General features: G+C 32.2%; 2 protein-coding genes across 3 annotated transcripts in view; both read left to right on the forward strand.

The window, feature by feature from the left end:
- LOC115878204 (trehalase-like) overlaps positions 1-8798 on the forward strand; it is a 55406-nt gene extending 46608 nt beyond the window's left edge. For both annotated transcript variants that reach the window (XM_030894619.1, XM_030894620.1), the window contains exons 5-8: positions 690-1098; positions 3786-4043; positions 7124-7455; positions 8603-8798. In XM_030894619.1, coding sequence (XP_030750479.1) covers positions 690-1098; positions 3786-4043; positions 7124-7455; positions 8603-8780 — 1177 coding nt within the window. In that variant the 3' untranslated portion in view covers positions 8781-8798. The remainder of the gene's footprint in view (positions 1-689; positions 1099-3785; positions 4044-7123; positions 7456-8602) is intronic.
- A 3566-nt stretch (positions 8799-12364) lies between these two features.
- LOC115878203 (macoilin-1) overlaps positions 12365-27651 on the forward strand; it is a 36138-nt gene continuing 20851 nt past the window's right edge. The window contains exons 1-2 of the mRNA XM_030894617.1: positions 12365-12595; positions 22535-22809. Coding sequence (XP_030750477.1) covers positions 12516-12595; positions 22535-22809 — 355 coding nt within the window. The 5' untranslated portion in view covers positions 12365-12515. The remainder of the gene's footprint in view (positions 12596-22534; positions 22810-27651) is intronic.

The following is a 27651-nucleotide window of genomic DNA, read 5'->3' on the forward strand; positions in this document are numbered from 1 at the left end:
TAACAAGAACCTAGCAGTTCAAGAAAATAATTTGTATTACTGGAAATAATACTAGGTATAATACCAGATAATACCTAGTCGTTCCATAGGTATCAGAAAAGAATGTGATGTTTTAAATTAAAAAAAATAAATTAGCAATGTACGATTATTATGTGAACTCACTATTACTATTAGGTATGTTAAAATAATTACCGAGATAAAACTTACCTTTAAAGGAAACGTTTTGTCTGGGTCTCAACCACAAAACAAAAATTACAAAAATGCCGAATAATCGTGGAATCTGAAATAATCAATAATGACAATAATCTTCTCTTCTGACAAGCTAAAAGAACAGGCACATTCAGTTAAAAACAATTTATTACTCCGATTTGCTCCGATTATCAGCAGATTTTAGTTATCTCCTTCTAGAACTAAGAAATAGAAAAAGCTACTGACAATCTGATTAATCCTGTCAAATGTTTACCTTGCAAAGTTGAAAAAAGTTCCTTTTTTGACCGCCTAAACGCTATGCGCGTCTGGGATGCGCGGTGACAAAATAAACTTGTCTACGAAATGCCCTATTCCACAAGCCCTCCCACTTTAGTTATTAGTTTCTCTCTGGGCTGGTGTAAAAAACTGACGGATGAAAAGTATCAACGGATAACGGATGCATGAAAATCAAGCAATATATTTTATAATTTATGTTTCAGAGAATCCTACTACTGGGACTCCTTCTGGATCATCAGGGGTCTCCTCATCAGCGACATGCCGCTCACCGTCAAGAGCATGCTCAGCAACTTCTGTTACTTAATCGAAAATTTCGGCTTCATCCCTAACGGGGCCAGGGTCTACTACTTAAACCGCTCGCAGCCTCCACTGTTCTCCCTCATGGTGGCGCTGTACATCGACCACACCAACGACACGGATTGGCTGGTCGAGAATGTCCAGTATGTCGAGAAAGAGTTGAATTTCTGGCTGGATAACAAAACGGTTGAGGTGGAGAAGGATGGTGAAAAATATACGTTGGCTCATTATAACTCGAAGAGTAACACGCCTAGGTCTGAATCGTTTAGTGAAGACGTGAAAACTTGTAATTTTTATACAAATGAGGATGATAAGGTAAGTTTGAAACAGTGAGGGTTTCTAAATAATTAATGAAACTAAAGGAATTTGGAACTTCTATTTATTTTAAAAAATGTCTATACCAATGTGGCAGATTCATCTATCCAAAAAAATTCTATGGGTATTTTTCCACTGGAAGAAAATCTACAAAATAAAATAGTTATTTTTTTGTAAACACTGCTGCGTTAATCCAACGGAGACTAAGTGTCAGCAGTGGCCTACTAATGAACAAAGTTGCCTAAACATTAAACGAAATATAATAATAGCTCCCGCATATAGCGTTTAACGCCTTGGGAGTAGCAAGGTACAGCTTGCTATACCAGAGCCGTTCGGTATACAACGAAGGTAATGTGGCTAGCACTACGCTTCAACCGCCTATTATTACCTCAGGATTGTGAATCCCAAGTACTCATTTAAGGCTGAGTCGACCTAGGTACCCAAACTATTTTTATTTTAATAAAAATAGTCGGCTGATGAAATGCCGGGTGTGGGATTCGAACCCACTACCTGGAGATTGGTAGACGAGAGCCTGTACCTCTACGCCACCAGGCACCTTTACATTAAACGAAATACAAACGCCAAATCATAGACAGAATACAATTGTTTCGACAAGACAATACAGAATCATTGACTACTGCATTTAAAAAGAAACACCAAATTCAAAACCTCTTCTTGAGAAAAAGAAAACAATTTAATATTGTTTTTTCCATAGCAACTGTTAAAATTGCCTTATATCTGTCAAAATAGTAGATAAAATCTTTGAATAAGAAGACTAAGGAAGGAGCATAATGCTATCCATGAATTCATGCATGGTGGGCGGAAAAAGCACTCTAGGGTGGGGATCCTTGACAGTTCTGTTTGACGATTCATTTGACACATTTGAATTTGATTTGAAATTTTGTGGATTCGTCAGTCTTTACGGAGCTTATTTTATGTTATTTATTATTTATTCTACTACTGATAGTTGTATAAAGGTAGTAAATCTAGATGGAAATTGTGGCAGAACTTAAATTAACAGTGACACTATCGCGATTTATCGAAAAAGACTCTAAAATAGTTGGTTGTGTAGCGTGCGGTAGATCTCGGCAAAAATTGAGTGAAATAATGAAACAACTTTTCGCTAGTAAGTGACTATATAATATACATACGTGTAGTAAACCGATCATTTATGAAATTCACTTAAATTAACTAAATTATATATTATTCTTGCATTTTAGCTTTTATTTATTACTTTTCAAAGATTAGATGTCAAAGAATTTAGATACGTTCAAAGAATATACCTAGCTAGAAAAAGAATGGACTCTGCCATACTAAAAAATGGTCCTACAGAAGTGGCGCCATCTATTGAGTAGGGCTTGTTTTAAATGGATCGAAGCGCGGGCTTTTTAAATGAGCGTATTTATTGAATTCTACTCTAAAATATATAATTAAATATGATTATTAAATCAAGTATCGTTGTGATGTGTAAAAAATAAGATTTAACAGTATAATTTATACAATTATTAAATAAAATTAAAGCCAAACATGTGAAATATTATTTATTATTTAAAGTTTTTATTTATAAGTCCAATATTTAAACATCGTTTATTATAATAAAACAAGACCAACGTAATACGCCCAAAGTTTTGTAAATGGAGTAAATATAAATAGGTACTTAAATGATGGCAAAAATAAAAGACTTACATGATATTTTTAGGGCCACAAAAACAAAGGAATTGTGTAATTAAAATATGATTAAAAAACATATAACAAATTATAGTTTGAAAAACATTTTGATAATCATTTATTTGATAATATTATGATTGGCGCTATGACAACGCCAATATTTTTTGGGAATTTGACAATAATATGACAATGGCCGTTGGAATCTATGGAAACTACAAAAAATTCTGATTTAACGCCATCTGGTCTCTGCCATCTCGTGGAAACGGTGGAACCGCTTTTGCTATTTCACTTTCCAGCCCCTGGTCTTCTTATTCAAAGGTTTTTGTTTGCCGTTGTTCCTAGCGACCGCTATAGCAGCGCCAGATCGCGTATAACGGTCGCGATCCAAAATAATTTCGCGACCCAAAATATTTACGGGCTTTCCAATCTAAACTTGTTGCATTTATCTATGGATTAAATGATACTTTAACAGCGCAGATAGGTTAAACTCTTTATTCTGTGACGTTTTTTTAATTGCTTCCATTTTTGAAAATGTTTGTACATATTCCTTTTCATAAGTTATTCGGGATTTAAATGGAAGTAGTTTGGATATGGCGTTTGTCGCCTCAGCCTGAATATCTGTTGGTAATTTACTTATTTCGTTTTGAGCCATTTCTGGCTCCAATTTAATCAGCAATCGACACGAAAGAAAATTAAAAAATATTGACTCAAAACTGACAACTAAAGAGACAGCTTTATTTATTTGTCAAATTACATAGAAACCAACGCCAACCCAGCACAATATTTTTTCTACTCGTAATAAATTCCTTGAAATAATAATTTCTGAATATTTTTTAAAACGTAACTCGCTATGGAAAGAGATATTGTTTTATACACGACGATAAAATTGCATTATCGTCTCCAGAAATTAATTCACTCGCGATTTCATCGCCCGTGAATTAATCTTTTCGGTCGACGATAAAATACCAATTTATGGTCTTGTATAAATAATAACTTATTTATTTCTTTCATTAATTCAGCAATTGTGTTATCAATCACTCAAAACTGGAGCAGAAACAGGTTGGGACTTTTCAAGCAGATGGTTCTTCGACGACAATGGCGGTACCAAGAGCAATCTGAGTCACATCCGACCCCAAAGACTTATTCCTGTAGATCTTAATTCTTACCTCTGCAAAGGTTTCAGGGAAATGTCAAATTTCTACGGAATTCTTGGCAACAGTGAAAAACAAAACGAATGGTTGGAAAAAGCTGATGCTTGGACTGAAAAAATTCAACTTGTAAGTTGACCAAATATATCAAATAGTTTATTAAATACAGTTAAAATAGTAAACAGGAATACAATTATTATTATTATGTTACACTCAGATACAAAAAAAACGCTACGAAGAAAATTTTGGTCAAATTTAAAGTGTTATATTTTTGTTATTTTTAGCCCTATTTTTATGATTTTTTTAGCAAACTATACATAATTATATCAACTTTAATTCGTAAACTAAATTTTTTATAAACTTTAGTATTTGGCATATTATACAGGGTTAAAAGAGGGGTTGCTTTACCCGAACTTTCAAACACCCTGTGCAGTAATTTCGTGTGTAAATTTTTCTAAAATATAATTTTACGGTCAGAACCATGACTCCTGAGCATTATGTCAATACATGCTTAGGTTAATTTTTAAGAGCGAAATGAACTGATCAATTTGCAATGTTTTAAATTCTCATTATTTTTTGAAGTAATTTTTAATATGAGATGGTTTTGGTGATACTCTATACTAAATTAAAAAAAAAACGTTAAAGACTAACAATACAGTCCTGGTTTTAATAAACATTCATAACGATAACAAAACTAACAATATTAAAGAAAACATCTGTAATACTCAAGTATACAAACAGAAAAAAAAATTGTAAAAAATACCCTAACACTTTGTATTGCCCCCCTTGTCTGCTACAACTGCCTGTATACGTCCGTTCAAACTGTCATTGAGGCTGCATATATTAGATTGCGTTATGCTTTCCCATTCTTCTTTAAGAACCAAGCGAAATTCATTTAATGAAGCTGGTACCGCTTCGCAACCTCTAACCTACCAGCCAAGCATTTCCCAAACGTCGAACATGATGGACAGTTCATACCGGGTGTTGCATCGTCGAGCGGGACATAGGAAATCCCATATAAATTTTAATGGGGTCAATTATTGGCTTCCCTAATTATTTTAGAGAATAATTCTATTTAGGTTTATTGAAGAGCACTAAAACCCACATTCAAAAGAATAACTTTAGATATTTTTGATTAGCCCGTTTACGAGTTATCGCCGATTTCTTTTTAAATATTTCTTCTTTCTTATGGCCCTGTATTTACTTATGAGCACCAGTCAAGGTAAAAGATAACTGTCAAATGAAGTTGTCATTTCAGAAATTTATCTATTTAGTGCTTTATTATTATTATTAAAAACTCATGCCTACATCGAAAATATTAGCCATGAATTACACTACCGAAGAAAAAGTATTGATGATTAAATGGTATTATCAAGAAAATAGTTATCAAAAGGTGTCGGACATGTTTGCTGCTCTGTATCCGAATAGACCGATACCTGGAAAATCTACAATCGCAAGGAATATCCAGAGATTTGAGACCAAAGGTACCCTAATAAATAACTGCAGATGTGAAGCAAGGCAGGAACAAAGGCAGGATGCAAGAAATGATACCGACTTGGAAGTTTTATTGTGCGTGGAAGAGAACGATGGAAAGATCAGCACAAGGAAACTTGAGGATGAAATAGGAATAGATCACACTACAAACACGAAAAAGCAAACACGGATAGGGAATTTTTAAAAACATATGTTTCACTGACGAATGCACGTTTACCTTAAATAATGAACCCAATGTTCCAAATTATCGATATTGGAACAAATAAAACCAACACAGGTTTGTCGAAACAAGGACGCAATATCCACAGAAAGTAAATGTTTGGGCAGGGATATTCGGACACAATATTATCGGGCCTAACCTAACTACTCGGAAATCATATTTTACCTGCTTTACATGATGCCACTAGGGAAAATCAGGAAGTTTGGTACCAAATGGATGGCTGCCCGGCACATAGTACTCTGGCTGTTCGGGAATATATAGACAATAGTTTTAACGGAAACGTTATTGGCATAAATCATACAGTAAATTGACCAGCAAGGTCTCCTGATATTTCGCCAAATGATTTCTTTCTTTGGGGCCATTTAAAAAACAGGATATACAAGAATAAAAATACCCAAATCTAGACGAATTAAAAAATGCTATTTCTGCCGAATACAATAGAATTTCAGTTTACCAACTAGCGAATGTAAGAAGAGAATGTTATGATTGCCTGGGTTATAGTCTAGCAGTCGATGGAGGAATATTTGAACATCTTCTTAAATCCTAAAGTTCTAACAATTTAATAGTACCTAAATTAATAAGTTATTGAATATTGTAATAATGCTATAGTTAACCTTGTAATTGATTACTTTATTTTATTTTAATTCATATTAATTTGTATTTATAAATACATCTTTAAGATTTCCGATGTAGGAATGAGTTTTCAATAATAAAAAAGCACTAAATAGATAAATTTCTGAAATGACAACTTCATTTGACAGTTATCTTTTACCTTGACTGGTGCTCATAAGTAAATGCAGGGCCATAAGAAAGGAGAAATATTTAAAAAGAAATCGGCGATAACTCGTAAGCGAGCTGATCAAAAATATCTAAAGTTGTTCTTTTAAATGTGGGTTTTAGTGCTCTTCAATAAACCTAAATATAATTATTCTCTAAAATAATTCGTGAAGCCAATAATTGACCCCATTAAAATTTACATGGGATTTCCTATGTCCCGTCCGACGATGCAACACCCGGTATAGTTCACAATAATAACCAAAGCTGCCATGTCATTACTGAAAAATAACTTCAAAAAGACACGATAATGCAAATCAAAAAATTGCAAATTGTTGGTGGCAAGTTCATTTCGCTCTTAAAAATTAACCAAGGCAAGTATTGACATTATCCTAAAAACAATATGCTCGGGAGACATCGTTCTGGCCGTAAAATTATATTTTGGGAAAATTTACAGACGAAATTATTACACAGGGTGTTTTAAAGTTAAATTAAAAAAAAACAACCCTTGTTTAACCCTGTATAATATGCCAAATACTAAAATTTATAAAAAAAACTCAGTTTACGAATTAAAGTTGATATAATTATATACAGCTTGCGAAAAAAAATATAAAAATAGAGCTAAAAATAACAAAAATATAACACTTTAAATTTGACAAAAAAATTCTCCGTTTTTTGGATCTGAGTGTATATAAATACAATTACTTGTATTATTTCACAGATTCTATACAATACAGAAGACGGTATTTGGTACGATTACGACACAGAACTACAAAGTCCAAGGAAAGACTTCTACCCTAGCAATTTCGCACCCTTATGGGCCGACGCCTATGACACTTCTCTCAAAGAGGAGTACGGCAAAAGGGCGGCAGAGTACTTCGTTAAGGAGGGAATCGACCAGTTTCCAGGGGGAATCCCAACGTCGCTAGACCAGAGTGGGGAGCAGTGGGATTTCAGTAATGCCTGGCCACCACTGCAAGAACTGGTAGTGCTGGGATTGAAGAACAGTGGAAACGATGAGGCTGTAGAATTGGCTAAGGCTATGGGCACTAGGTAACTATTAAGCTGTAATTTCTGAAACACTAAGAGTACTTTCATTTTTTTTTCTAACAAGGGGCCGTCCTCTACCGGGAACACTTTTGAGGCCTATTGTGTTTGTCCCCTTTCTATATCTGCACCCATTCTCCTATCCCTGTACCCTGCACTAACTTATGCAGGTCCTTGATAGGATGGGTTCCTCCGGTTCTAGCCTAGCTTTCCCAAATAAAAGCTTGCGATCCAGAGCCTCGCAGTGACATATTACGTGCTCCGCTGTTTCAGGATCATTTTCGCAGAGTCTGCAGCAAAAACTTCCTTGATACAGGTTGAGCTTCAAGAGGTCCTGTCAATAGGCTCGTTGTAATCCGCACTTTATTCCTGCTAAGCATTAGCAGTTCTTTTGTGGTTTTAGAGCTAGGCTTGAATAAAGGTCTTGCTGTGCCTATGCCCCTGTCTGTTTCTCCAGTGGACATTCTGCTTTTCCCTGATCCAGAGTTTTAGTGCACTATGGGCCGTACATTTGGGTATTCCCAGCACTGGCTCTGGACCAAGATAGCATGCCGGTAATCCTTGCCTAGCTAGTTCATCGACTTTTCGTTGCCTTGAATGCCGCTGTGGGCCGGCACCCAGAATAATTTAATTCTGTTCCTTCGTGCCAGAGCTCCCAGTTCACCTAGGGCATTCCCAGACGAGTCTCGACGATACCTTTAGGCCCATAAACGCCCCAAGTGCCGCCTGACTCTCTGGGCATATATTGATGAGCTTGCATGAATAAGCTCTTTTATTATTTTCTCTCGCACATTGTAGAATGGTGAAGATTTCTGTCTGGAATACGGTTGAGTATTTACCCAAGGAAAAGGATAAGCTTAGCCTTGGTCTTTCCCCAAATACTCCAGCTCCTATTCCTTCAGCGTTCTTTGACCCGTCTTTGTACCAGGTTAGTCCATCCTGAAGGAATATTATATCAGTTCACATTCCTCGATCCATTTTGTTCACCTTGAATGGTTTGTGGTAGCGATAAAGAGGGGTCATTTGGTCCGAGCTCATTTGGAATAGAGGTTGATAGAGGTCCTCCGAGCGATAAAATGTAAATAATTTTGTCTCCCTTTATTTAGATGTATTTGGTATAAACATTATTTACCTAACAAATCTTTTTTTACAGATGGGTGGCAGCTAACATGAAAGGTTACAGCGAGAGTCAAATAATGTACGAAAAATACGATGCTGTAGCCGCTGGAGAATTTGGAGGGGGTGGAGAATACGTCGTCCAAGCTGGATTTGGATGGACCAATGGCGTGGCACTGCATTTCATTAAATTATTTTATAGTAGTGATGAATAAATATTTATTTAAAATACAGGTAGTTTTCTTATTGACCCTCTTCTAGGGGTATTTATTAAGATTCATATCGCCACTATTTTATTTTGGCTTAAGCCCTCTTTTGTAAAGACGAAAAACGGTCCATTTTACTTTAATTGAATTAAGCCAGAAGACCGTCTAGAGCACTGCTGGCAAACCTATGACACGCGAGCTCACTTTTGGTGACATGCAAGATAAAAAATTTCAGAATTCAAATATTTGTCGATCATAACGGCTCATAACGTAAATTCTAAGTTTTTTTTTTATCTGAAGTCAGTTGGAATAGATTGGGACTCTTAATTTCGGAACTGTCTTTTGCGCAAAGACATTATAAATATAGACCGAACATCTCATTCATAAATACTCGTTGGTAATGTATCAAACATTCCAATGTGTCAAACAAGGACAGAAGAGACAGAGAAGTCTAAAATTTCCGACCCCGGCAACTAGGCGCATTTGGATTGTTCTAATGGCCAGTGGCGTAGGTATCGTTTTTTGGAACGAATTTAATTAGTAAAATAAAAGTAAAGTAATTAGGAAAATGTTTACTCCATATTAATATACTACATTAACACTTTTTCGTCAGATGTAGTAGGTAGTTTTCGAAAATCGCACCAACGTCGATTTTCAATTTAAACTTTCAGTTAATTCTATATAAACTTTCAGTTACTTTTGAATATTTACAGGGTGACTCAGGCTTTCGAAACAGGTCTATATTAGGTTTGTAGTTGGTGGCCGGACATAGGTGGCCGGAACATATTTTCAAACTAAAGTTGTAGATTTGCCATTAAATTTCCATTCCAGAAATACCTAGGGTAGCCACCTGCCCTTTTTTGAAAAGGACAGTACTTTTTTAGAATAACTTGTCCTTTTGACTTTTTTTGACTTAAAAAGTCATTTTTATTTACGTATTTTCCCTGAGAAAATTACCTACAGCAAACAGAAATATTATTTTCGTCCAAATTTAGAGATGTTATAAAACTTATAAATAAATTTTTCTTGTTTAGAATAGGCAACATTATTTAGAACTTCCCGTTTAATCTCAAATGATAATTTAGGTTTTAGTTTTACCTTTTTTGATCTTAAAAAGAACTTTTTAAAATTAGTGATTAGTAACGATTTAGTTAGTTCGCAATCGATAGCTTCCTGTAATGCCTATGTAATAGTTGTTTAATCTTGTATTATTAATAACTTCCTATACCTAAAATCAATATTAATGAGAAAATTGTGTTTTTTTGAAAATATAAGACAAGATTTGACTTCTTGTTTTAATAGCTCAAAATTCAACAAATATAATTAGAAATTAATTTAATTATGAGAGGTTCCCTTGTGGGACGCCTATGTACGGCGATTACGGCGCGGCGGAAACAATACCTACCTGTGAAAAGACAAATTCGGGTAATTTGAGCTTATTTTTCCACACATTTGACACTGTCGTACCATATTGAAAATTCGCAGATTCAAAAAAGTTCAATTCGGACTTGATTCCGACTTCAAACACACCGTAAGCTAAACGTAGTACGCTATAACGGACCAAGGGCCGTCGCGAGGGGTGGTGGAACGGACGGCTCATTTCATTCTGGAAGAATAGCAGCGACGTTGCCAATAGTTCTAGACGTTTCAGCACATTAAACAGTAAACATATCCTTTAATAGTAACGCATATATCCTCTGGTTAATCACGCATGCTTCTTTAAAAATAAACTATTAATTTAATTAAGAAATTGAGATTTATTGATATCCGGTGAAGGTTTTAAAGTCACCTTTTCTGCAAATCAAACTAAGTAGATAGGCGCAAATTTGAGATGTGGCAATGTCGCCTTCTCTATCTCAGTTGGTTTTTACAGTACGTAGTCAACCTCCGATTGTTTAATCGGGTTAAAATGCAAAATGTGATATCTGTTCTTCCTAAATCTATGCTTTTGCGGCTCATTTGTCGTCATCGTGGGATTCGTGGGGACAAAGGAATTAAGAGTCTCAATACTTTCAATTGACTTCGAAAATACTATACCTATTTCTATTTTTTTAGTATTTACTTTTGTAATGTGTGACAATAAGCCACAAAAATTATGTTGCGATTTTTCAAAATTTTGACACGCAGAGCTCAAAAGATTCGCCATCACTGGTCTAAAAAATTGACAGAATTATTCAACAATGTTACAATAAAACTGTAATATAAAAAATATACTTATACCGGGTGCGTCTCAAAAGTGGCTCACCCGTATAACTTTTGTATTTTTTTCAGATAAAAAAAAGAGATTTGGTGTGTTAGTATATGACAAATTAGGATTGATTGACATATTCAATTGTTTTTGGTCACTGTTTCACCGGGAATCACTACTACTTTTGATTTTTTAATGGCACCCTCGGTATTTTTTTACTTTATTCTATAGAAAGTGACTGTGAATATTATGTGTGTGGTATCAAATTATTCGTAAAAAAAATGCTTTTTCCAAATATGCTAATGTGCCACCCTCGTTCCATTTGAAAAAATTAAGATATGATTAAAAATACGATTTGGGAATATTTTAACCGGCCAGAACAAGACACTAAAAACACTAAACGATCAAATCTATTTTTCCAAGGCTCCTTGATTAAAAATGTGAATTTTTAACACAGCCATGGCACTCTAGATTGACATTTGAAATTCAATTTTGTTTTAAGCGAAAATGTCAAAAGTTGACATATGATAATCTCATATCATTCTATTCAGAGTGTCATTTTCTATCAAATAAAGAAAAAAACACCGAGGGTGCCATTTAAAAATCAAAAGTTGTAGTAATTTCCGGTGAAACAAGAAGTGGCCGAAAAGAATTGAAAATTGAAAATTTCGTTTTTTTATCTAAAAAAATAAAAAAGTTATAGGGGGAGCCACTTTTGAGACGCACCCAGTATAAAATGTCAGCGATCTTCATTTCATAGCCATAGCTGACGCCGTTTTTTTTCGATCATAGGGTAGTATTTTTTTAATAAGTATTTTATAACAAATCTACTAAGCAAAACAAATATAACATTCTATTTAAAAGACTTCAACTTTTATGTAAAACATATTTAAATCACCCTGTACATGTATTTTAAAAATATTTATAAAATATGTCCTACATATTGCTTGTATAGATATATAGATTTTGTATAAAGCTTTTTCAGAACCCTAACTTGCCCTAACTATAGATCATCCTGTATAATATTATCAAAAACCTACAATACTTTATGCAAAATCTAAAAATACGGTATAAAAATAGTAATTGATATAGTGATCTATAAAAAAATGTTTTATGCGCCAAACTTTCTAAAAATTATTTTTAATTATAATTTTGAGAAGACTTTCACTAAAACTATTGTATTCTTTGACTCACCCTGTACACAAATTTTAATCAGCTTTTTGAAAAGTATCGTATGCAACCCATCAAACTCTACATAGATGCGACATCTGTAGGCGAGAATCTACGCATATAAAACTGCCATTACAGATTTCTGTATACTGTCGCAGGATTATTTATGTCGAATTTCTCGAAGTTCAAAGATCTGCCACCTATCGACTGCAAATGTCATCGGGCAGCAGTAAACGAAACGCACTGCGAGTTGTCAACAAAAGACATTTACCGCAAAGGAAGTTTTTTGTGATCGAAAATCCATGAAAAAACCGCGGATTTCGGGAAGAGCTTCGAAAAAGTGAAGTGGATTATCATTTTTAGTTTTAGTGGTCCTACATGAAAGTATGAAGAGGCGAAATGTTGAGCTGGCTAAGATGAGAAGACCTGTAAAAAGGACCAAAATTTCTGAAGGCTTTTTCGGAAGGTACCCAAATATCCAAAAAAGATTTCCGCGTTCGAATGCATTTGTTCAATTCACACGAAATCTATCACGATTTGAACGGTTTCATCCCATATGTGTTTCAAAATGGCTGGTGTCACATAACAATTAGGCCCTTTTGCACTGTTTTTGTCTCAAGTTCACACTTGACAGCATCTGTAACAATCCCTGTTAAATTAATAACAGTTTCGATATGTTTCAGCCTGTTTCAGTTGATTTATAAAAAATAGAAAGGTTATAATCGCAGCTGTCAAAACAAATCTTATTTTTATCCTGTAATCTAAAAATATACCACATATTTTTGCATTGCATGCTTATGTTAAATATTCACGATTTAGTTGTCTCTTGCAAGCACTGGATTTTATAACATTTTCATTTATAAATTTGCCAATATGTTGTGACATGTCGGTCAGTCAATATTCGTTTTAACTTTTCAATACTGAACAGCAAAGATCTGTTGCTTATTCCCTTTATTGTATATTTATCCACTCTGTATCATCTATTTTTATTTAGTCAACAACGGTGATCTATTTGTATATACACATAAAGCTTTTTATTTTATTACATTAGGATTACCTTACATCATTATTATGCAGTCAAATTTTGGTGTGTAATTTCAGGAGAATAGTCATTTTTTTAAATCACAAATTTAAATAATAACATTATTTTTATTTGCTGGAACATTGGGATATCCTCTCAAAACCCAAAAACAATAGTTTCGAATAGAAGAAATTCTTCAGAAAATTCATTTTTATTATAATTATATTATAATATTTTTCTATTATTAATCATGTTTATCAACAGATAACTGTCAAAAAAATGCAGCTCTTTATTGAACCATAATAAAATGTTTTGCAGCATAGGTATAATAACTTTTTACTTTGACAATGAATTAGGATAATGCCAATATATCATACCCTTTCATACAGATTTCATAAATGTAATAATATTCTTTTTCAAGTTCTTTTTTATATTATCTCAGTATTTTTAGGAGTATTAGAATCCAATTGATTAATAATTACTTATTTGAACAGTGTTTCTTATAAACATTCTGTAAATCTGAGGGTCTTATAAGAATTAATGGAATTTTAATGGATTTGTGATGTCTATATCTGTGAATATTTTACAGAAATCAATGTGAATACATATTAATAAGATTCTTAACTCTTATTATTTGATAAAAACAATACACCTTATTGTTACTATACTAAAATAATCAATAGATTGTACCTAATACTCACGTTTGGTTAGAATTAATATACCATCTAATTCATTAGATTTTTTATCATAAACATATACAGTGTGATCGAATAAATACAAGTTTATTTCTAATGACTGAAGCTTAAAATACTTGTTTTTTTGTATACAACCTATTTAACAATACAAAAAACTAATCTGTATTACTGTAAAACTACTTTATCTACATTTTTCTATTGTAATTTTACCAAGAACTCAAGCAGCTGTGAGTCACAGTAAAATTCTTCAGGCCATAGACCATAGAATAATTTTCATTCAACTATACATTGATATGTTGTATTAATAATACTAATAATATAAATAAATATGAACAGGATTTTACAAGTTGATTAGTGTAAAATTAAGTATATAGTAATGTCTTTGGTAATGTAGTGCACTAATTATGCAACCAGGAATACGCTAAATCCTACGGAAATCGTTAAGTGATTACCATTGTAATATAGCCCTTATGTAATCTTCCTTTAAAGGATATTATAGCTGCCCTCTTAGAACATTCTTGTATGTCCTTGTTTATTGTAGCTTTAGTAGAAATATTTGAAATTTATACCGCCATAAAATCAAGAAAATATGTTTGTTAAAATAGTTATAAAAAAAATGCTCTCAGTATTTTGAAATACACTTGGAGAAGCATCTTGGCGCGACATTTTATTTATTCTTTTATGTATTTATCGTGTTGATCAGTAAATTGTCAAAAAAATTGTTTTATCAGTAAATATTTAAAAGCAAAGTAGTAAACGAATTTCCCGAGAATGAACAAAAGATTGTCTAAAAGAAAAGTAAAAAAATATAAAATTTTCAGCATTTTTTCTCGCAAAAAAACCTCATAGAAGTGTTTCTGGGACACCCTGTATAATAATGAATTGGATCTGCTACTATAGTAGTTATTTACAATATTCAGTTATTCAATTTTGAAAATTATTCATTCGTAATTTATTCAAATTAACATAATTTGGATTAATTGCCACCTATGCATACGAAATAGCGTGTGATAAAATTTGCAATTTAAATGAATGTTTGTATAAATATATGAGTGTTTTTGTTTATCTATGCCACCATATACCTAAACTTATTTGGCAACTATCACCAAAAATATAGAACCCTATGTTTGTTATCTTTTAACGTAAATACGTACTGTTTTAATTAATTATGCTAAATAAGACGAGTATACGGGTTTCAGGAACAGTTGCTGTGGTTGCTGTCATAGGGTAGAGGACATAGCCATGGTACAAAGAATACAAGGTATGATCGATAGCGGCTCCAATTTCGTTCAGTTCGCGCATACCACCTGTGACGTCACTAGGAAAATAATGAATAAATAAAAAATAAAGAAAGTTGACAGCATAGTTGACAGGAGATCTGCATTTTTGGGGTTATGGTTAAGAATTGTTTATTTTTAAGACTTTTAAGTTCGTTTAATTTAATAATTACTAAAACCAGCAGTTCCAAAAATATATTTAAAAATAATAATTATCTATTAACATGGATTTGGACGATAATAGGTAAAAATACTAAATTTATTTCTATATTCGGTATAAAATTGTTTATTAGGTTTTTAGTTTGCGATGTTTATGGTAAATAATTTTCATTTTCATTGCCTCTGAATTCACATGAGGACAGAGTTGAGGATATCTATGGAAAAGTAACCACAAGAGGAATTGTTACATCATTTAAAAAATATTGGGAAGTTTATTGTTTCCCATCGAAAAGTAGAAAATGCCAATGCAGATGAACGTATTGTAATTGTGATAGAAGTAATTCTAAGGGTGAAGTTTATTATAATTAGTGGAAGTAATACCAAGGGTGAAGTTTATTATAATTAGTGACCTCTGCTTCTTTTTATATGTAGAAGTTTCTGGTTTTGAGAATAAATCGGTTGAACGACACCCAAAATTTAAAGGAAGTATTTGCATACCCAGAATATGCCCATCAAGGATTATATAGCTCAAATTTCCTTTAATGGTAGGCAATTATTCAATGCAAATTAACTTTTTAAGTGACTAAAATATTAAATAGTTTACAATATGGTATATCACTAAAAATATATTACTTTTAGGTACAATTAGGGCCCGATACATTTCAAAAAGTAGAATATTATTTTATATTAAATGAGGTATTGTACTAACAATCAATTTATATTAATAACGGAGATTAAAAAATAACAGAATAAATAGTTCTCTTTTTTATACTACAAAAATAAACTATAGAATACAACAGTATTTAAAAAAATAAATAAAAAGTGATGTTCTGGCCGAGATTCGAACTCCGGTCTCTCGCTTCCTAGCCCGACTCCTTATGCACTGCTCCACAGTAACTTGCTTAGCGATAATTCAATGACGGTATATAAACAAAAAAAACAGGTTTATAACAATATCTTGACGATTTGAACTGACGCGCGGAGCGTGCTGACCAATAGCGCCTGTTATCACCTGTGACGTAGCGACCAACCTGCGCAATATCATACCTTGTATTCTTTGTACCATGGGACATAGCCACAACATAGCTATAACACTTATTGCCCTATTCTCATGAATTTGTTAGCAAACTGTGTATAATTATATCAACTTTAATTCGTAAACTAAGTTTTTTATAAACTTTAGTATTTGGCATATTATACAGGATTAATGGAGGGGTTGTTTTTTTACTCTAACTTTAAAACACCCTGTGAAATAATTTAATCCGTAAATTTTCCTAAAATATGATTTTACGGTCAGAACTAGGTCTGTTGTCCAAACCAAACACCGGAACACCGTTTCAACACCAGTGTTGGGCTACGGCAGTGGTGTGTGTCGACACCGGAACACCGGATAGTCCATATTTCGCCACCGACACCGGTGTTCATTTCGATGCCGGTGTTCATCTCGATACCGGTTTTGACTACGACACCAGTGTTTGGTAAATCCTGATAATAATAATGTCGTATCGGTGATTATTTTTATCGTTTATTAAAGCGCACAGACTTTAACTTAAATCTTTCAAATTTAAATATACCTTTTGCCAGACCAATCACTAAAATAAAGTGGAAGCATCATTTAAACAACTATACATATAAAGTAACAAATTGTTTAATCAAAAACACAACAGAAAACAAAACAAAACATAAAGAAACAAAAATTCGTAGCTGTAAAATAAACTAAAAAATATTACATTAAAAAAACTAAAAAAACAAACAAACGGCACCATCGACACCGTTGTTCATCGCGGTACCGGTGTTAAGATAAATATCGGTGTTCAGATAAACACCGGTGTCGAGATAAACACCGGTGTTCTAGATGAACACCGGTGCTGAAATGAACACCGGTGTCGGTGTTGACACCGGTACACCGACTGAAACACCGGTGGTCATCAACACCTAACACCGGTGTTCAAATCTCAACACCGAACAGGTTTTGTCAGAACTATGACTCCTGAGCATTTTGTTTTTTGATTCATGTCAATACATCCTTTGGTTATTTTTTAAGAGCGAAATGAACTAATCACGATCAATTTGCAATTTTTTCGATTATCATTACTTTTTGATGTCATTTTTTAATATGACGAGATGGTTTTGGTGACTATTATCGTAACGTCATATTACATTGCATTGGATACTTTATACTAAATAAAAAAAAGCGTTAAAGACTAACGATAAAGTCCTGGTTTTAATAAACATTAATAACGATAACAGAACTAACGATATTAAAGAATGCATCTGTAATACTCAAGTATACAAACAGAAAAAAAAATGTAAAAAATACCCTCGAAAATACCCTAATACTTTGCATTGCCTCCCTTGGCTGCTATAGCTGCCTGTATACGTCCGTTCATACTGTCATTGAGGCTCCATATATCATATTTTGTTATGCTTTCTCATTTTTCTTCAAGAACCAAGCAAAGTTCATTTATTGAAGCTGGTACCGCTTCGCGACCTCTAACCCTCCTGCCAAGCGTGTCCCAAACGTGGAACATGATGGGCAGTTCATAATAGTTTATAGTTCACAATAATCACCAAAGCCGGCTTGTCATATTGAAAAATAACTTTAAAAAGAAATGATAATTGAAAATTTGCAAATTATTGTTGGTGTCAAGTTCATTTCGCTCTTAAAAATTAACAAAGGCATATATTGACATGATCCAAAAACCAAAATGCTCAGGAGACATAGTTCTGACCGTAAAATTATATTGCAGGAAAATGTACACACGAAATTATTAAACAGGGTGTTTTAAAGTTAGAGTAAAAAAACAATCCCTCGATTAACCCTGTATAATATGCCAAATATTAAAGTTTATAAAAAACTGAGTATACGAATTAAAGTTGATATAATTATACACAGTTTGCTAAAAAATTCATAAAAATAGGGCTAAAAATAACAAAAATACCTATAACACTTTAAATTTGACCAAAAATTTCTCCGTTGCGTTTTTTTTTTGCATCTGAGTGTAGTATGCCCAACGAGTCAGGAAAGCTTCTGACAGATGACATCCAAGAAAAGACAGAAAATACAATGTACCGATGAATTTACTTCACTGATTATTAAACTGTCACTGTCAAATATCTTCTCGTTTAATAGACTTTTTATTTTGACTATCCCTCTATAGCCAGACTACAAATACCGTGTGATAAAAAAACGGCGTTTAGTTGGCTTGGAAAATGGCCTTTTTAAAACTAAGCAAGCATACTATAATAAAAGTCTGTTCAACATGACACCGACAGTTGTTTCTGTTTGTTTTTTTTTTCAGTTCACAGGTAGATTGTATTTTCTGTCATTTTAGGATGTCTTCTGTCGATATCTTCTCTGATTTGTTGGACAGACTATACGCTATATTGCTTAGTACATAAATTACAGTTTAAAGTGAAAACTAGATTTGATATTTGATGTGTGTGCGCTCCGCTATTTTAAATAGAACACCCCGTATGATATAAATCTGCTTAGCAATATACAGAGTTGTTCACCACATACGACACGGAGTATTGTAGCTAAACGATTAGATTTTTACAAATTGTAAGTTTTGGGGTCGTCGAAGGACTATTAGAGTTACAATTTAAAAATAATTTTACAAGATACAGAGTGTCCAAATAAGTAAAAAATATTATAGTTGTATTTCTTTAAATGGAACACCCTGTATATTATTCCATTTTTAGATTCTACGATTGAAATAAAGGTAAATTTGATTAAGATTTATCACACTTAAACCTTATCGTTTTTGAAATATTTTCAATTTTGTGAAATTGCAGTAAAAAATTTAAGGTTTCATTTCTCCTAGGGTATTAAAAATTTTAATACTAAATATTTACTGAAAATTATTTATTGATCAGATATTGTGTTGCAATAATAAAAATTATACTACCTTATACAGAGTGGCCAAAAATTTATATTAAATAATTACTAGCTTTAAACGGCAATAACTTGTTTAATTTAAATGGAACACCCTGTATACTTTACGTGAATCAGATGCACAATTTAATTTTCTATCAAATTGTATTATAGCATTTTTTACCTATATCCTTAAGTTTTCGTAGAAAATGCATTTTATTATAATTTAGATCTCATTTATCCATGGAATATTGACATTTTAGATTTTTTTAAAGCAACATATGTACAAAATGTACCGGTGGTAAAAAAATAATATTGCAAGCCCATTTGTTTACAAAAAGAAAACTATTTAAATCTTTGTAAAAGAATATACCAATTATTACTAATTATTAATATACCACCATTATTTCCGCCCAAAAATTAGTTAATTACATACTTAATTGTTTCAATTAATGAATTATTCTAAAAAAAATGTGGATTTGACTCAGAAATCGATACAATAATAAGTTATGAAAATGAAAATCTCAGTTGTTATAAATAAGCATTCGTCAAAAAATGAAATAAAATTTATAAGGTGTTACTTTTTACCACACTGTCTAATACACATACAAAATTCAGTTTTTTAGTATTTGGAGCAATTATTATTAATCAACGTAGACAGTCAATTAATGTAGTTTGAATACTGGGATCATATTTAGTTTTTTATCTTTTAACGAACTATATCGACAATACTAGTATCTGTCCTTTTTGAAAATTTGTTACAGCTTTAAAAATAATCTAAAATCCATAGGTATAGTGTTATATTATTCCTAATCTTAATTTGAAAACCGCGTTTCGCTAGCTACTGTAATTTTGGAGTTACGATTTTTTAAAATTTCAAACCCCCTCCCATACCCCCTTACCAACCCCCCACCCCTACCAAAAACTAATGGCCAGATTCTCGGGTGCCACAGTATTTTTGTGCCAAATTTGGTTAAAATAGGTTTAGCGGTTTTTGAGTTATCGTGTTACAGACGGACAGACAGACAGACACCATGAAAATATTTTGTATTTAGGTCATTTATGACCCAAGTAATTCATTTTGAGTGAAATTAAAAAAACTTTTCTTTGCCGATCCTAATAGCCTACCATACCCATTGGTATGGTCGGCTAAAAATTTCGATAACCTTGGAGAAATGAAGTCTTAAAATTTTTACTGCAATTTCATAAAATTGAAAATATTTCAAAAATGGTAAGGTTTAAGCGTGATAAACCTTAATCGAATTTACCTTTATTTCAATCGTAGAATCTAAAAATAAAATAATATATAGGGTGTTCCATTTAAAAAAATACAACTATAATATTTTTTACTTATTTGGGACACTGTGTATGTTGCAAAAGTATTTTTAAATTGTAGCCCTAATAGTACTTCAACGAACCCAAAACTTACAATTTGTAAAAATTTAACCATTTAGCTACAATACTCCGTGTCGTATGTGGTGAACAACCCTGTAGAGTTATAAAAAGTTAAAATTAAGTTTCAGTTAAAGGAACTTGATAAGTTATAATTAAAAATATATACTTTACTATACCAAACCAAAAACATTAATAATTATTATATTAGCGTTATGTCATTATGAATAACATCTTATGCAATTATTATTATCTTATATATTTTTTAATGGCATATTTTATTTTTTTTTTAATATAAATAATACACTCAAGTATTCAGATAATTTAATATATCTCAGGAATGTTTAAAAAATAATATATATTTATGTATTCTTATACGTTTATTTTTATTATTGTATAGCATAAACACACATATTTTTAGATTTTTTTTAATAATAAAACGTCGCAATATTTATTATTTATAAATTCATACAGAATCAAATTTTCTTATTTTTATCGCGATTTTACAAGTCGGATATAATTGCAATTAAATTTATGAAAGCTAAATGAAAGACAAAAGTGATGTGTAATATTATAATAATTATTGAGAAATTCAATAAAAAAAACAAATGCATTTAATTAATAATACTGGATATTAGAAAAGGTGAATCATTTAAATCAAATCATTTTAATGGATTTATAATACTGAATACAGGGTGTCGATTAGGGTTTCCGGAACCGGAGCCTTTTTTCGGAACCGGAAATTTCGGTACCGCGCCTCTTGGAACCGGGATTTCCCTTTTTTTTCTGTACTTTCGGTACTGACTAATTTTTGTTCAATGGTGGTGCAGTTCATCAATCAGAAAGCAAGGGATGGGGTTTCAAAGTAAAATGGATAAAAAATTGAGATTTTTAATGAAAATAATATCAAATTATTAAGTAATCAGTCATGAAAAAATTAACATGAACACAACTAATGGACTAAGTATAGGTAACTTAAATTTCACATCAAACAACATAAACCAACTCAACTCAATTTGAGACAAAAGCCCTAAAATATTGAATTAAAAATGCAAATATCTATTAAAACATAACATAATAAATATTATAGGAACTTCAAAAAAGAAAAGAGACAAGAACGATAAGAAATAGCATTATTACTTATTTAGAAGAGTGTGATTTCGACCGCTAGAAAGTATTAAAGGACTTTCTCAGGTAACAAAAAAATATTTTTTTAATTATTGTTACCGAGGCCCGGTTTTGTGATGGCCAAAAAGATCTGAACTCTAATAATTGGTAGTATTAATTAGCGTTTCCAGAACCGTACTAAAATATTTTTGTTCAACGATTTGATGGAGTTCGTCAATTAGCAAGTAAGGGATGGTTCTCAAAAGTAAAACCGATAAAAAATTGAGTATCAAATGAAAATAATATCAAATTATTAAGTCATGAGAAAGTAAACATGGAGACAAATAATGAACACAAGCGAAAAAAAAAGAAAACACATAGCTTAAAAATTACATCAAACATCAACCAACCTCGAAACCAACTTAACTAAATTAGAAAAATAACTTAACATTTTCAACTAAAGATGCAAATGCCTATAACAACATAACATAAAAAAATATAACTAATACATTCAGCATTATTATACTAAATAATAAAACCAAGTATTTAAACTTTAATAACTGCTAATAAACATTATAGAAACTTCAAAATAGTTTGAGAAGTAAGAACAGTAAGAGATATCATCAGTACTTATTTAGAAGATTTTGATTTTTACCACTAGAAATTATCAAAAGTCTTTCGCATGTAACAAAAAATATGTTTTTAATTTTTATTACCGAGTCCTGAAAGTACCGAAAGAACCTGGAATTAATGATTTCGAGTCTCGGTTCTTTGATGTCTCAAAAGAACCGGGAATTCCCGGTACTTTCTGGGATTTCCCGGTTCTGAACCCTAGTGTCGATCTGACTCTATATATTAATTTATTTTTCTGTTTCAGTTCCCTGGGATATGTGCGATTTTTTATCCTGTGGGCCTTTGTAATATTCTTCGACTACATATTGGAGTTCCGTTTCGAGTACATATGGCCCTTCTACCTGCTGATCCGGTCGGTGTACGATTCGTTTAAGTACCAGGGCCTGGCCTTTTCCATTTTTTTCGTTTTAATCGCAATGACATCAGACATGCTGTGCTACTTCTTCATACCTGTCAATTGGCTGTTCTTCGTCGCCAGCAGTTACGTATGGATACAGTATGTCTGGCACACCGATAAAGGTAAGCAGAGTGCCGTACGATCGAGAAAAAAAAACGGCGCCGAAGACGGCTGGGAAATGGCAATCCGTAATAAGTTTGGCGGCATTAAACCAGAGAGAACACTAATAACTAAAGTGAGAGAGACCGATCAACGTTAATTTTTGAAGCCGAACTATAAGCGCATTATCGATATAGTAGGTTGCATTCATACCTATATACTGGCGCCAAAAATTTAAAATTTGTATATTTGAACCGAATCTTAATCTTTCAAGTTTATAATAAGAAATCTTCGTAGTTTTTTTAGATTATTTTGTTGACAACAAAAATTTATTATTAGACTTTAAAGCATTAAAACCTATAAATAAAATACTGTGTAGGAACATAATAATTTATTTAACTCCATACTCCTTGCCATACTCCAACTCAAGGCTGCAATCTTCAGTATTTTTTTTATCTAACTTGGTTGGGAGTGAACAGGGAAGCACGGTTGGGAGCTCGCATAGAGTATCAGTAGGTATCTCAGATATTCAATGTTTTTGATAGGCTTTATTCTATAACAAGAACCTAGCAGTTGAAGAAAATAATTTGTATTACTGGAAATAATACCAGGTATAATACCTAGTCGTTCCATAGGTATCAGAAAAGAATGTGATGTTTTAAATTAAAAAAATGAAATTAGCAATGTACGATTATTATGTGCACTCACTATTACTATTAGGTATGTTAAAATAATTACCGAGATAAAACTTACCTTTAAAGGAAACGTTTTGTCTAGGTCTCAACCACAAAACAAAAATTACAAAAATGCCGAATAATCGTGGAATCTGAAATAATCAATAATGACAATAATCTTCTCTTCTGACAATCTAAAAAAACAGGCACATTCAGTCAAAAACAATTTATTACTCCGATTTGCTCCGATTATCAACAGATTTTAGATATCTCCTTCTAGAACTAAGAAATAGAAAAAGCTACTGACAATCTAATTAATCCTGTCAAATGTTTAACTTGCAAAGTTGAAAACTTCCTTTTTTGACCGCCTAAACGCCTTGCGCGTCTGGGATGCGCGGTGACAAAATAAACTTGTCTACGAAATGCCCTATTCCACAAGCCCTCTCACTTTAGTTATTAGTTTCTCTCTGGATTAAACTCTACTTGGCGGGGTCATTTACTTAGCCAGTAGGCATTAAGAAGGTTGTAAATTAATTTTATATTGAGTAAAAGTGATTTTTAAATAGTGTAGTTTAAAATTCGAGATTTTTTTTGAAAGTGATTTGTGTATCTGAAAACGTTCTATTCTTTTTAATCTTTATAGAATTAGTGTTAATTTTTGACAGGTTTTATGTCAATTTTCAATAAATGACGTTTAGAGATTGACCACGCCAAAATTATCATCGATTCATTCCTCAGCCGTCTTTGACGCCGTTTTCTTTTTTCGATGATACATTATTATTTTAACACTATTCTACACACAGTGTAGATTTAGTGTGTATTTTCCTTATCAGCATTTTTTTAACAAATTTTTATTTTTTGAATTAGATCATTCATTAAAAAATGGTATATTGTTTTATTAGGAGTAAAAATGACACTTTTTGTGACGAAGCTGTATGACATACAGGCGAGGCACAAAAAGTCATTTTTACTCCGAATAGAACATGCTATTTTTTTTCAAACGTCATAAATAATAATTTTTTAAACAATTTTAAGCGTTCCAAATAATATAAAAAGATTTAAAAGTAATACTTTGTATGTAATTATATATCGAAAAACTATGGTTACGCTCGTTGAATTTGACACTTTGTCAGTTTAATAATACAGTCCGTCTAGAAAGCATCCGGAAAAAAGAAAGCAAAATTGCAATTATCGATATGTATTTTTAGGACTTGAGTTAAAAAAATTATAATAAATTATAAATTTGATTTGCTTATACAACCTCCATTTAACTCCAAACACTTAACTAAACGTCCAGGTACACCCGAAACTATGTCCACACCATAATGTTCAGTGGTGGTAGTCCAGGCCTGTAAAACTGAGCGAATCAAATCTTGTTTATTTTGTGGAGCTGCTCGTTCCACTTCAATCTTGATTAGTCCCCATATGTTTTCAATGGGACTAAGGTCTGTTGAAGCTGCTGACCATGGAATTGTTGCCAAATGGCGTTCTTGCATCCAAGGTTGAGTATAGACAGACGTATGGCATCTTGCATTATCCTGCTGAAAACGCCACCCCTCTGGATATAAATTATGAGCCGTTTCAAGAAGAAAACCCTTTAAAATATCACAATATTTTGCACTATTAACAGTTCCATCAACTATACACAGAGGTGTAGCACCACGCTGACATATTGCTCCCCAAACCATTATTTTAGTGGGAAATTTTGAAACTTGAACTATAACATTTTCTTTTGATCGGATTTTTAGGTGGTTTCCACCAAGCTGGAAACAACTTTCGTCAGAAATAAAGACATTATTAAAATTATCTTCTTGAAAACGTTGACAAAAATCCATTCTTCGCTGCCTTTGTACAGGTGTTATTGCAGCGATTTTTTTTGGCTTCCTTGATATGGAGCCTTGTCTTTTCAGTGACATGCGGACGGTTTCTGGACACTTTTAATTTTCGCTGACTTCCAAATCTGTTAGCCAATTTGCGAAACCCTATGCGCGGATTCTGTCGTCCTAATGCCACTAAAGCGTTTAAATTGTTTTCGCGAATCTTACTCGGTCTTCCTGAAACTGGTCCATGCTTCATATCTGTGCCATTTTTTATCCTCTTTATTGTCTCATATACTGCACTTTTTCCGAGTTGAGTCAATTGCACTAATTTTTTAACGTTTCGAACACCTTTTCTATACAAATATTCCACCATTTTTCTTTTTTTTACTTGCGACATTATTTCTCAAATCTTAAGCCGGTTTACCATCAACAATATTTGACAGATGGTGTTGCCATGCGATTTTGGTCTTAGCCATTGCCTGGAAACTTATATGGTGAAATTTTGATAAAATAATTTAGTAAGTACACACTAAAAACACGGTATGTCGCTAGTGGTAGGAAAAATAATTTTTAGAGGTTACTAGTTTATTTGGTTGCCTGTGATATGCATATACAGGGTGTTTCCTAATTAATCTAAAAAATATAAAATCGTTAGAAAACGAATTAAGGCGGGCTCTTAATAAGTATATTTATTTTTTTCTCGACAACCGTTTGATGAACAAGAAAAACTCAAAAGATCAATTTTGTTGAAAAACGATGGCCAGCCAAGAAAAAAATATATTTTCTTTAAAAAAGCAGTGGTGTACCATTTATGTTAAGGAAAAAAATCGATTTTTTTTAATTTTAACACCCTGTAGATCAGAAAGGAAGTACTTTAGACCCAATGGTTATACCGTATAATGAACATCGATGACGTTTTCCATATAAATTGACAGCGATCTTCATTCCATAGTCATCGCTGACGCCGTTTTTTCTCGATCATACGGTATAAAAATTGTTTTAAGAACACATGAGGAATCACGCCATAATTTTTTAGACTAATTCGAAAACACTCTGTATATTGTCAACTTGACAATAACTGCTGATAAATCAAAAAATACCTTTTCAGTGAAAAAAGACTGATTTTCGCAGGAAAAATTTTGATTTTTATTGAATTTGGGCCTGCGTTTGCAAATACTGGTTTGCTTTTTAATTTTCTATCTATCTAAATTTTAAATATCATAGTCAGAAATATTTTTATAGTATATATATATATATATAGTTTTATTATTTATTAACTGTAAAAATGGTGTTTTCTTGTTGTGTTGCATCTTGCAAAGAAACTAACAAAACTGCAAAAATGTACGTGTTTCCAAAAGACGATAAGGTATTATCTTAGATAAAAGAAAAATATATGGTATGTATTCGTTGTTTGATTTTTTTTCGTTCGCTTTAAAATCTATAAATCTCGGTCTATTCATTAGACAGCCAGTCGACTTACGATCATTTACATGAAACTCTGTAAAATAAATAAACAAATAAATTGTAAAATATATATATATATATATTCTTATGTTTTATTAAAGTTACTCTGATATACTAATATATCAGTGTAACTTTAAAAATAAATCCTTTGAATTCAAATATAAACATAAAAACATTTACAGCAGAAAAGGCGAAGGCGCTGGGTTAAACGTCTCTAAAAGTCTCCACTAAAAACACGGAGGGGCGCTTTGACCCAAAATTTTACTATTAAGTTTCATATCTATCTTAATAGTAGATTATTTTCTTTTATCTATGGTCTTAGCCTACTATCGGTACAACCTACGTGATGGATTACTGTTGTTTTAGAGTGTTACAGAAAGAAAATACATTAAAATTAGGAAAAATAAAATTCCGGATACTTTCTAGACGGACTATATATTTTCGTACCTTTATGCTTAGTTAAAAGTGCTTTACTCTTATGCCTAAGCGTTAAAATGACTTATTTATATTTTCAATCACGTCGCAAAAATTACTTTTGTGACGTTTGAAAAAAAATTGTTACCTACCTCACCTAACCAGCTTATTAGCAGCTTTAAGTCAACTTTTAATATGTATAACCAAAAATGGGAATACACTGTCAAATGGTACAGTTCTTGGTTATAAATTATATTTTTTAAAAAAGAAAAAAAAACATACAGCAAAGTTGGTTTTAAAAGTGCCTGATGTTTCAATATTAATTTTTTCTCATCCTGTATAGTTTGATGATATAGTTGACTACAAGTTTGATGTGTAACTTTTTTTGGGAGCACCCTGTAGACTTTTATGTAATTTCAAGAAGTGCTTTAACCTACAGATGCTCACAGAATTTCATTTCAATACAAACTATAGTCACAGTTTAAAAAATACA

This window comes from Sitophilus oryzae, unplaced genomic scaffold (assembly GCF_002938485.1).
Source record: "Sitophilus oryzae breed Bouriz unplaced genomic scaffold, Soryzae_2.0 scaffold_1502_pilon_pilon, whole genome shotgun sequence".
Classification (NCBI taxonomy): Eukaryota; Metazoa; Arthropoda; class Insecta; order Coleoptera; family Curculionidae; genus Sitophilus; species Sitophilus oryzae.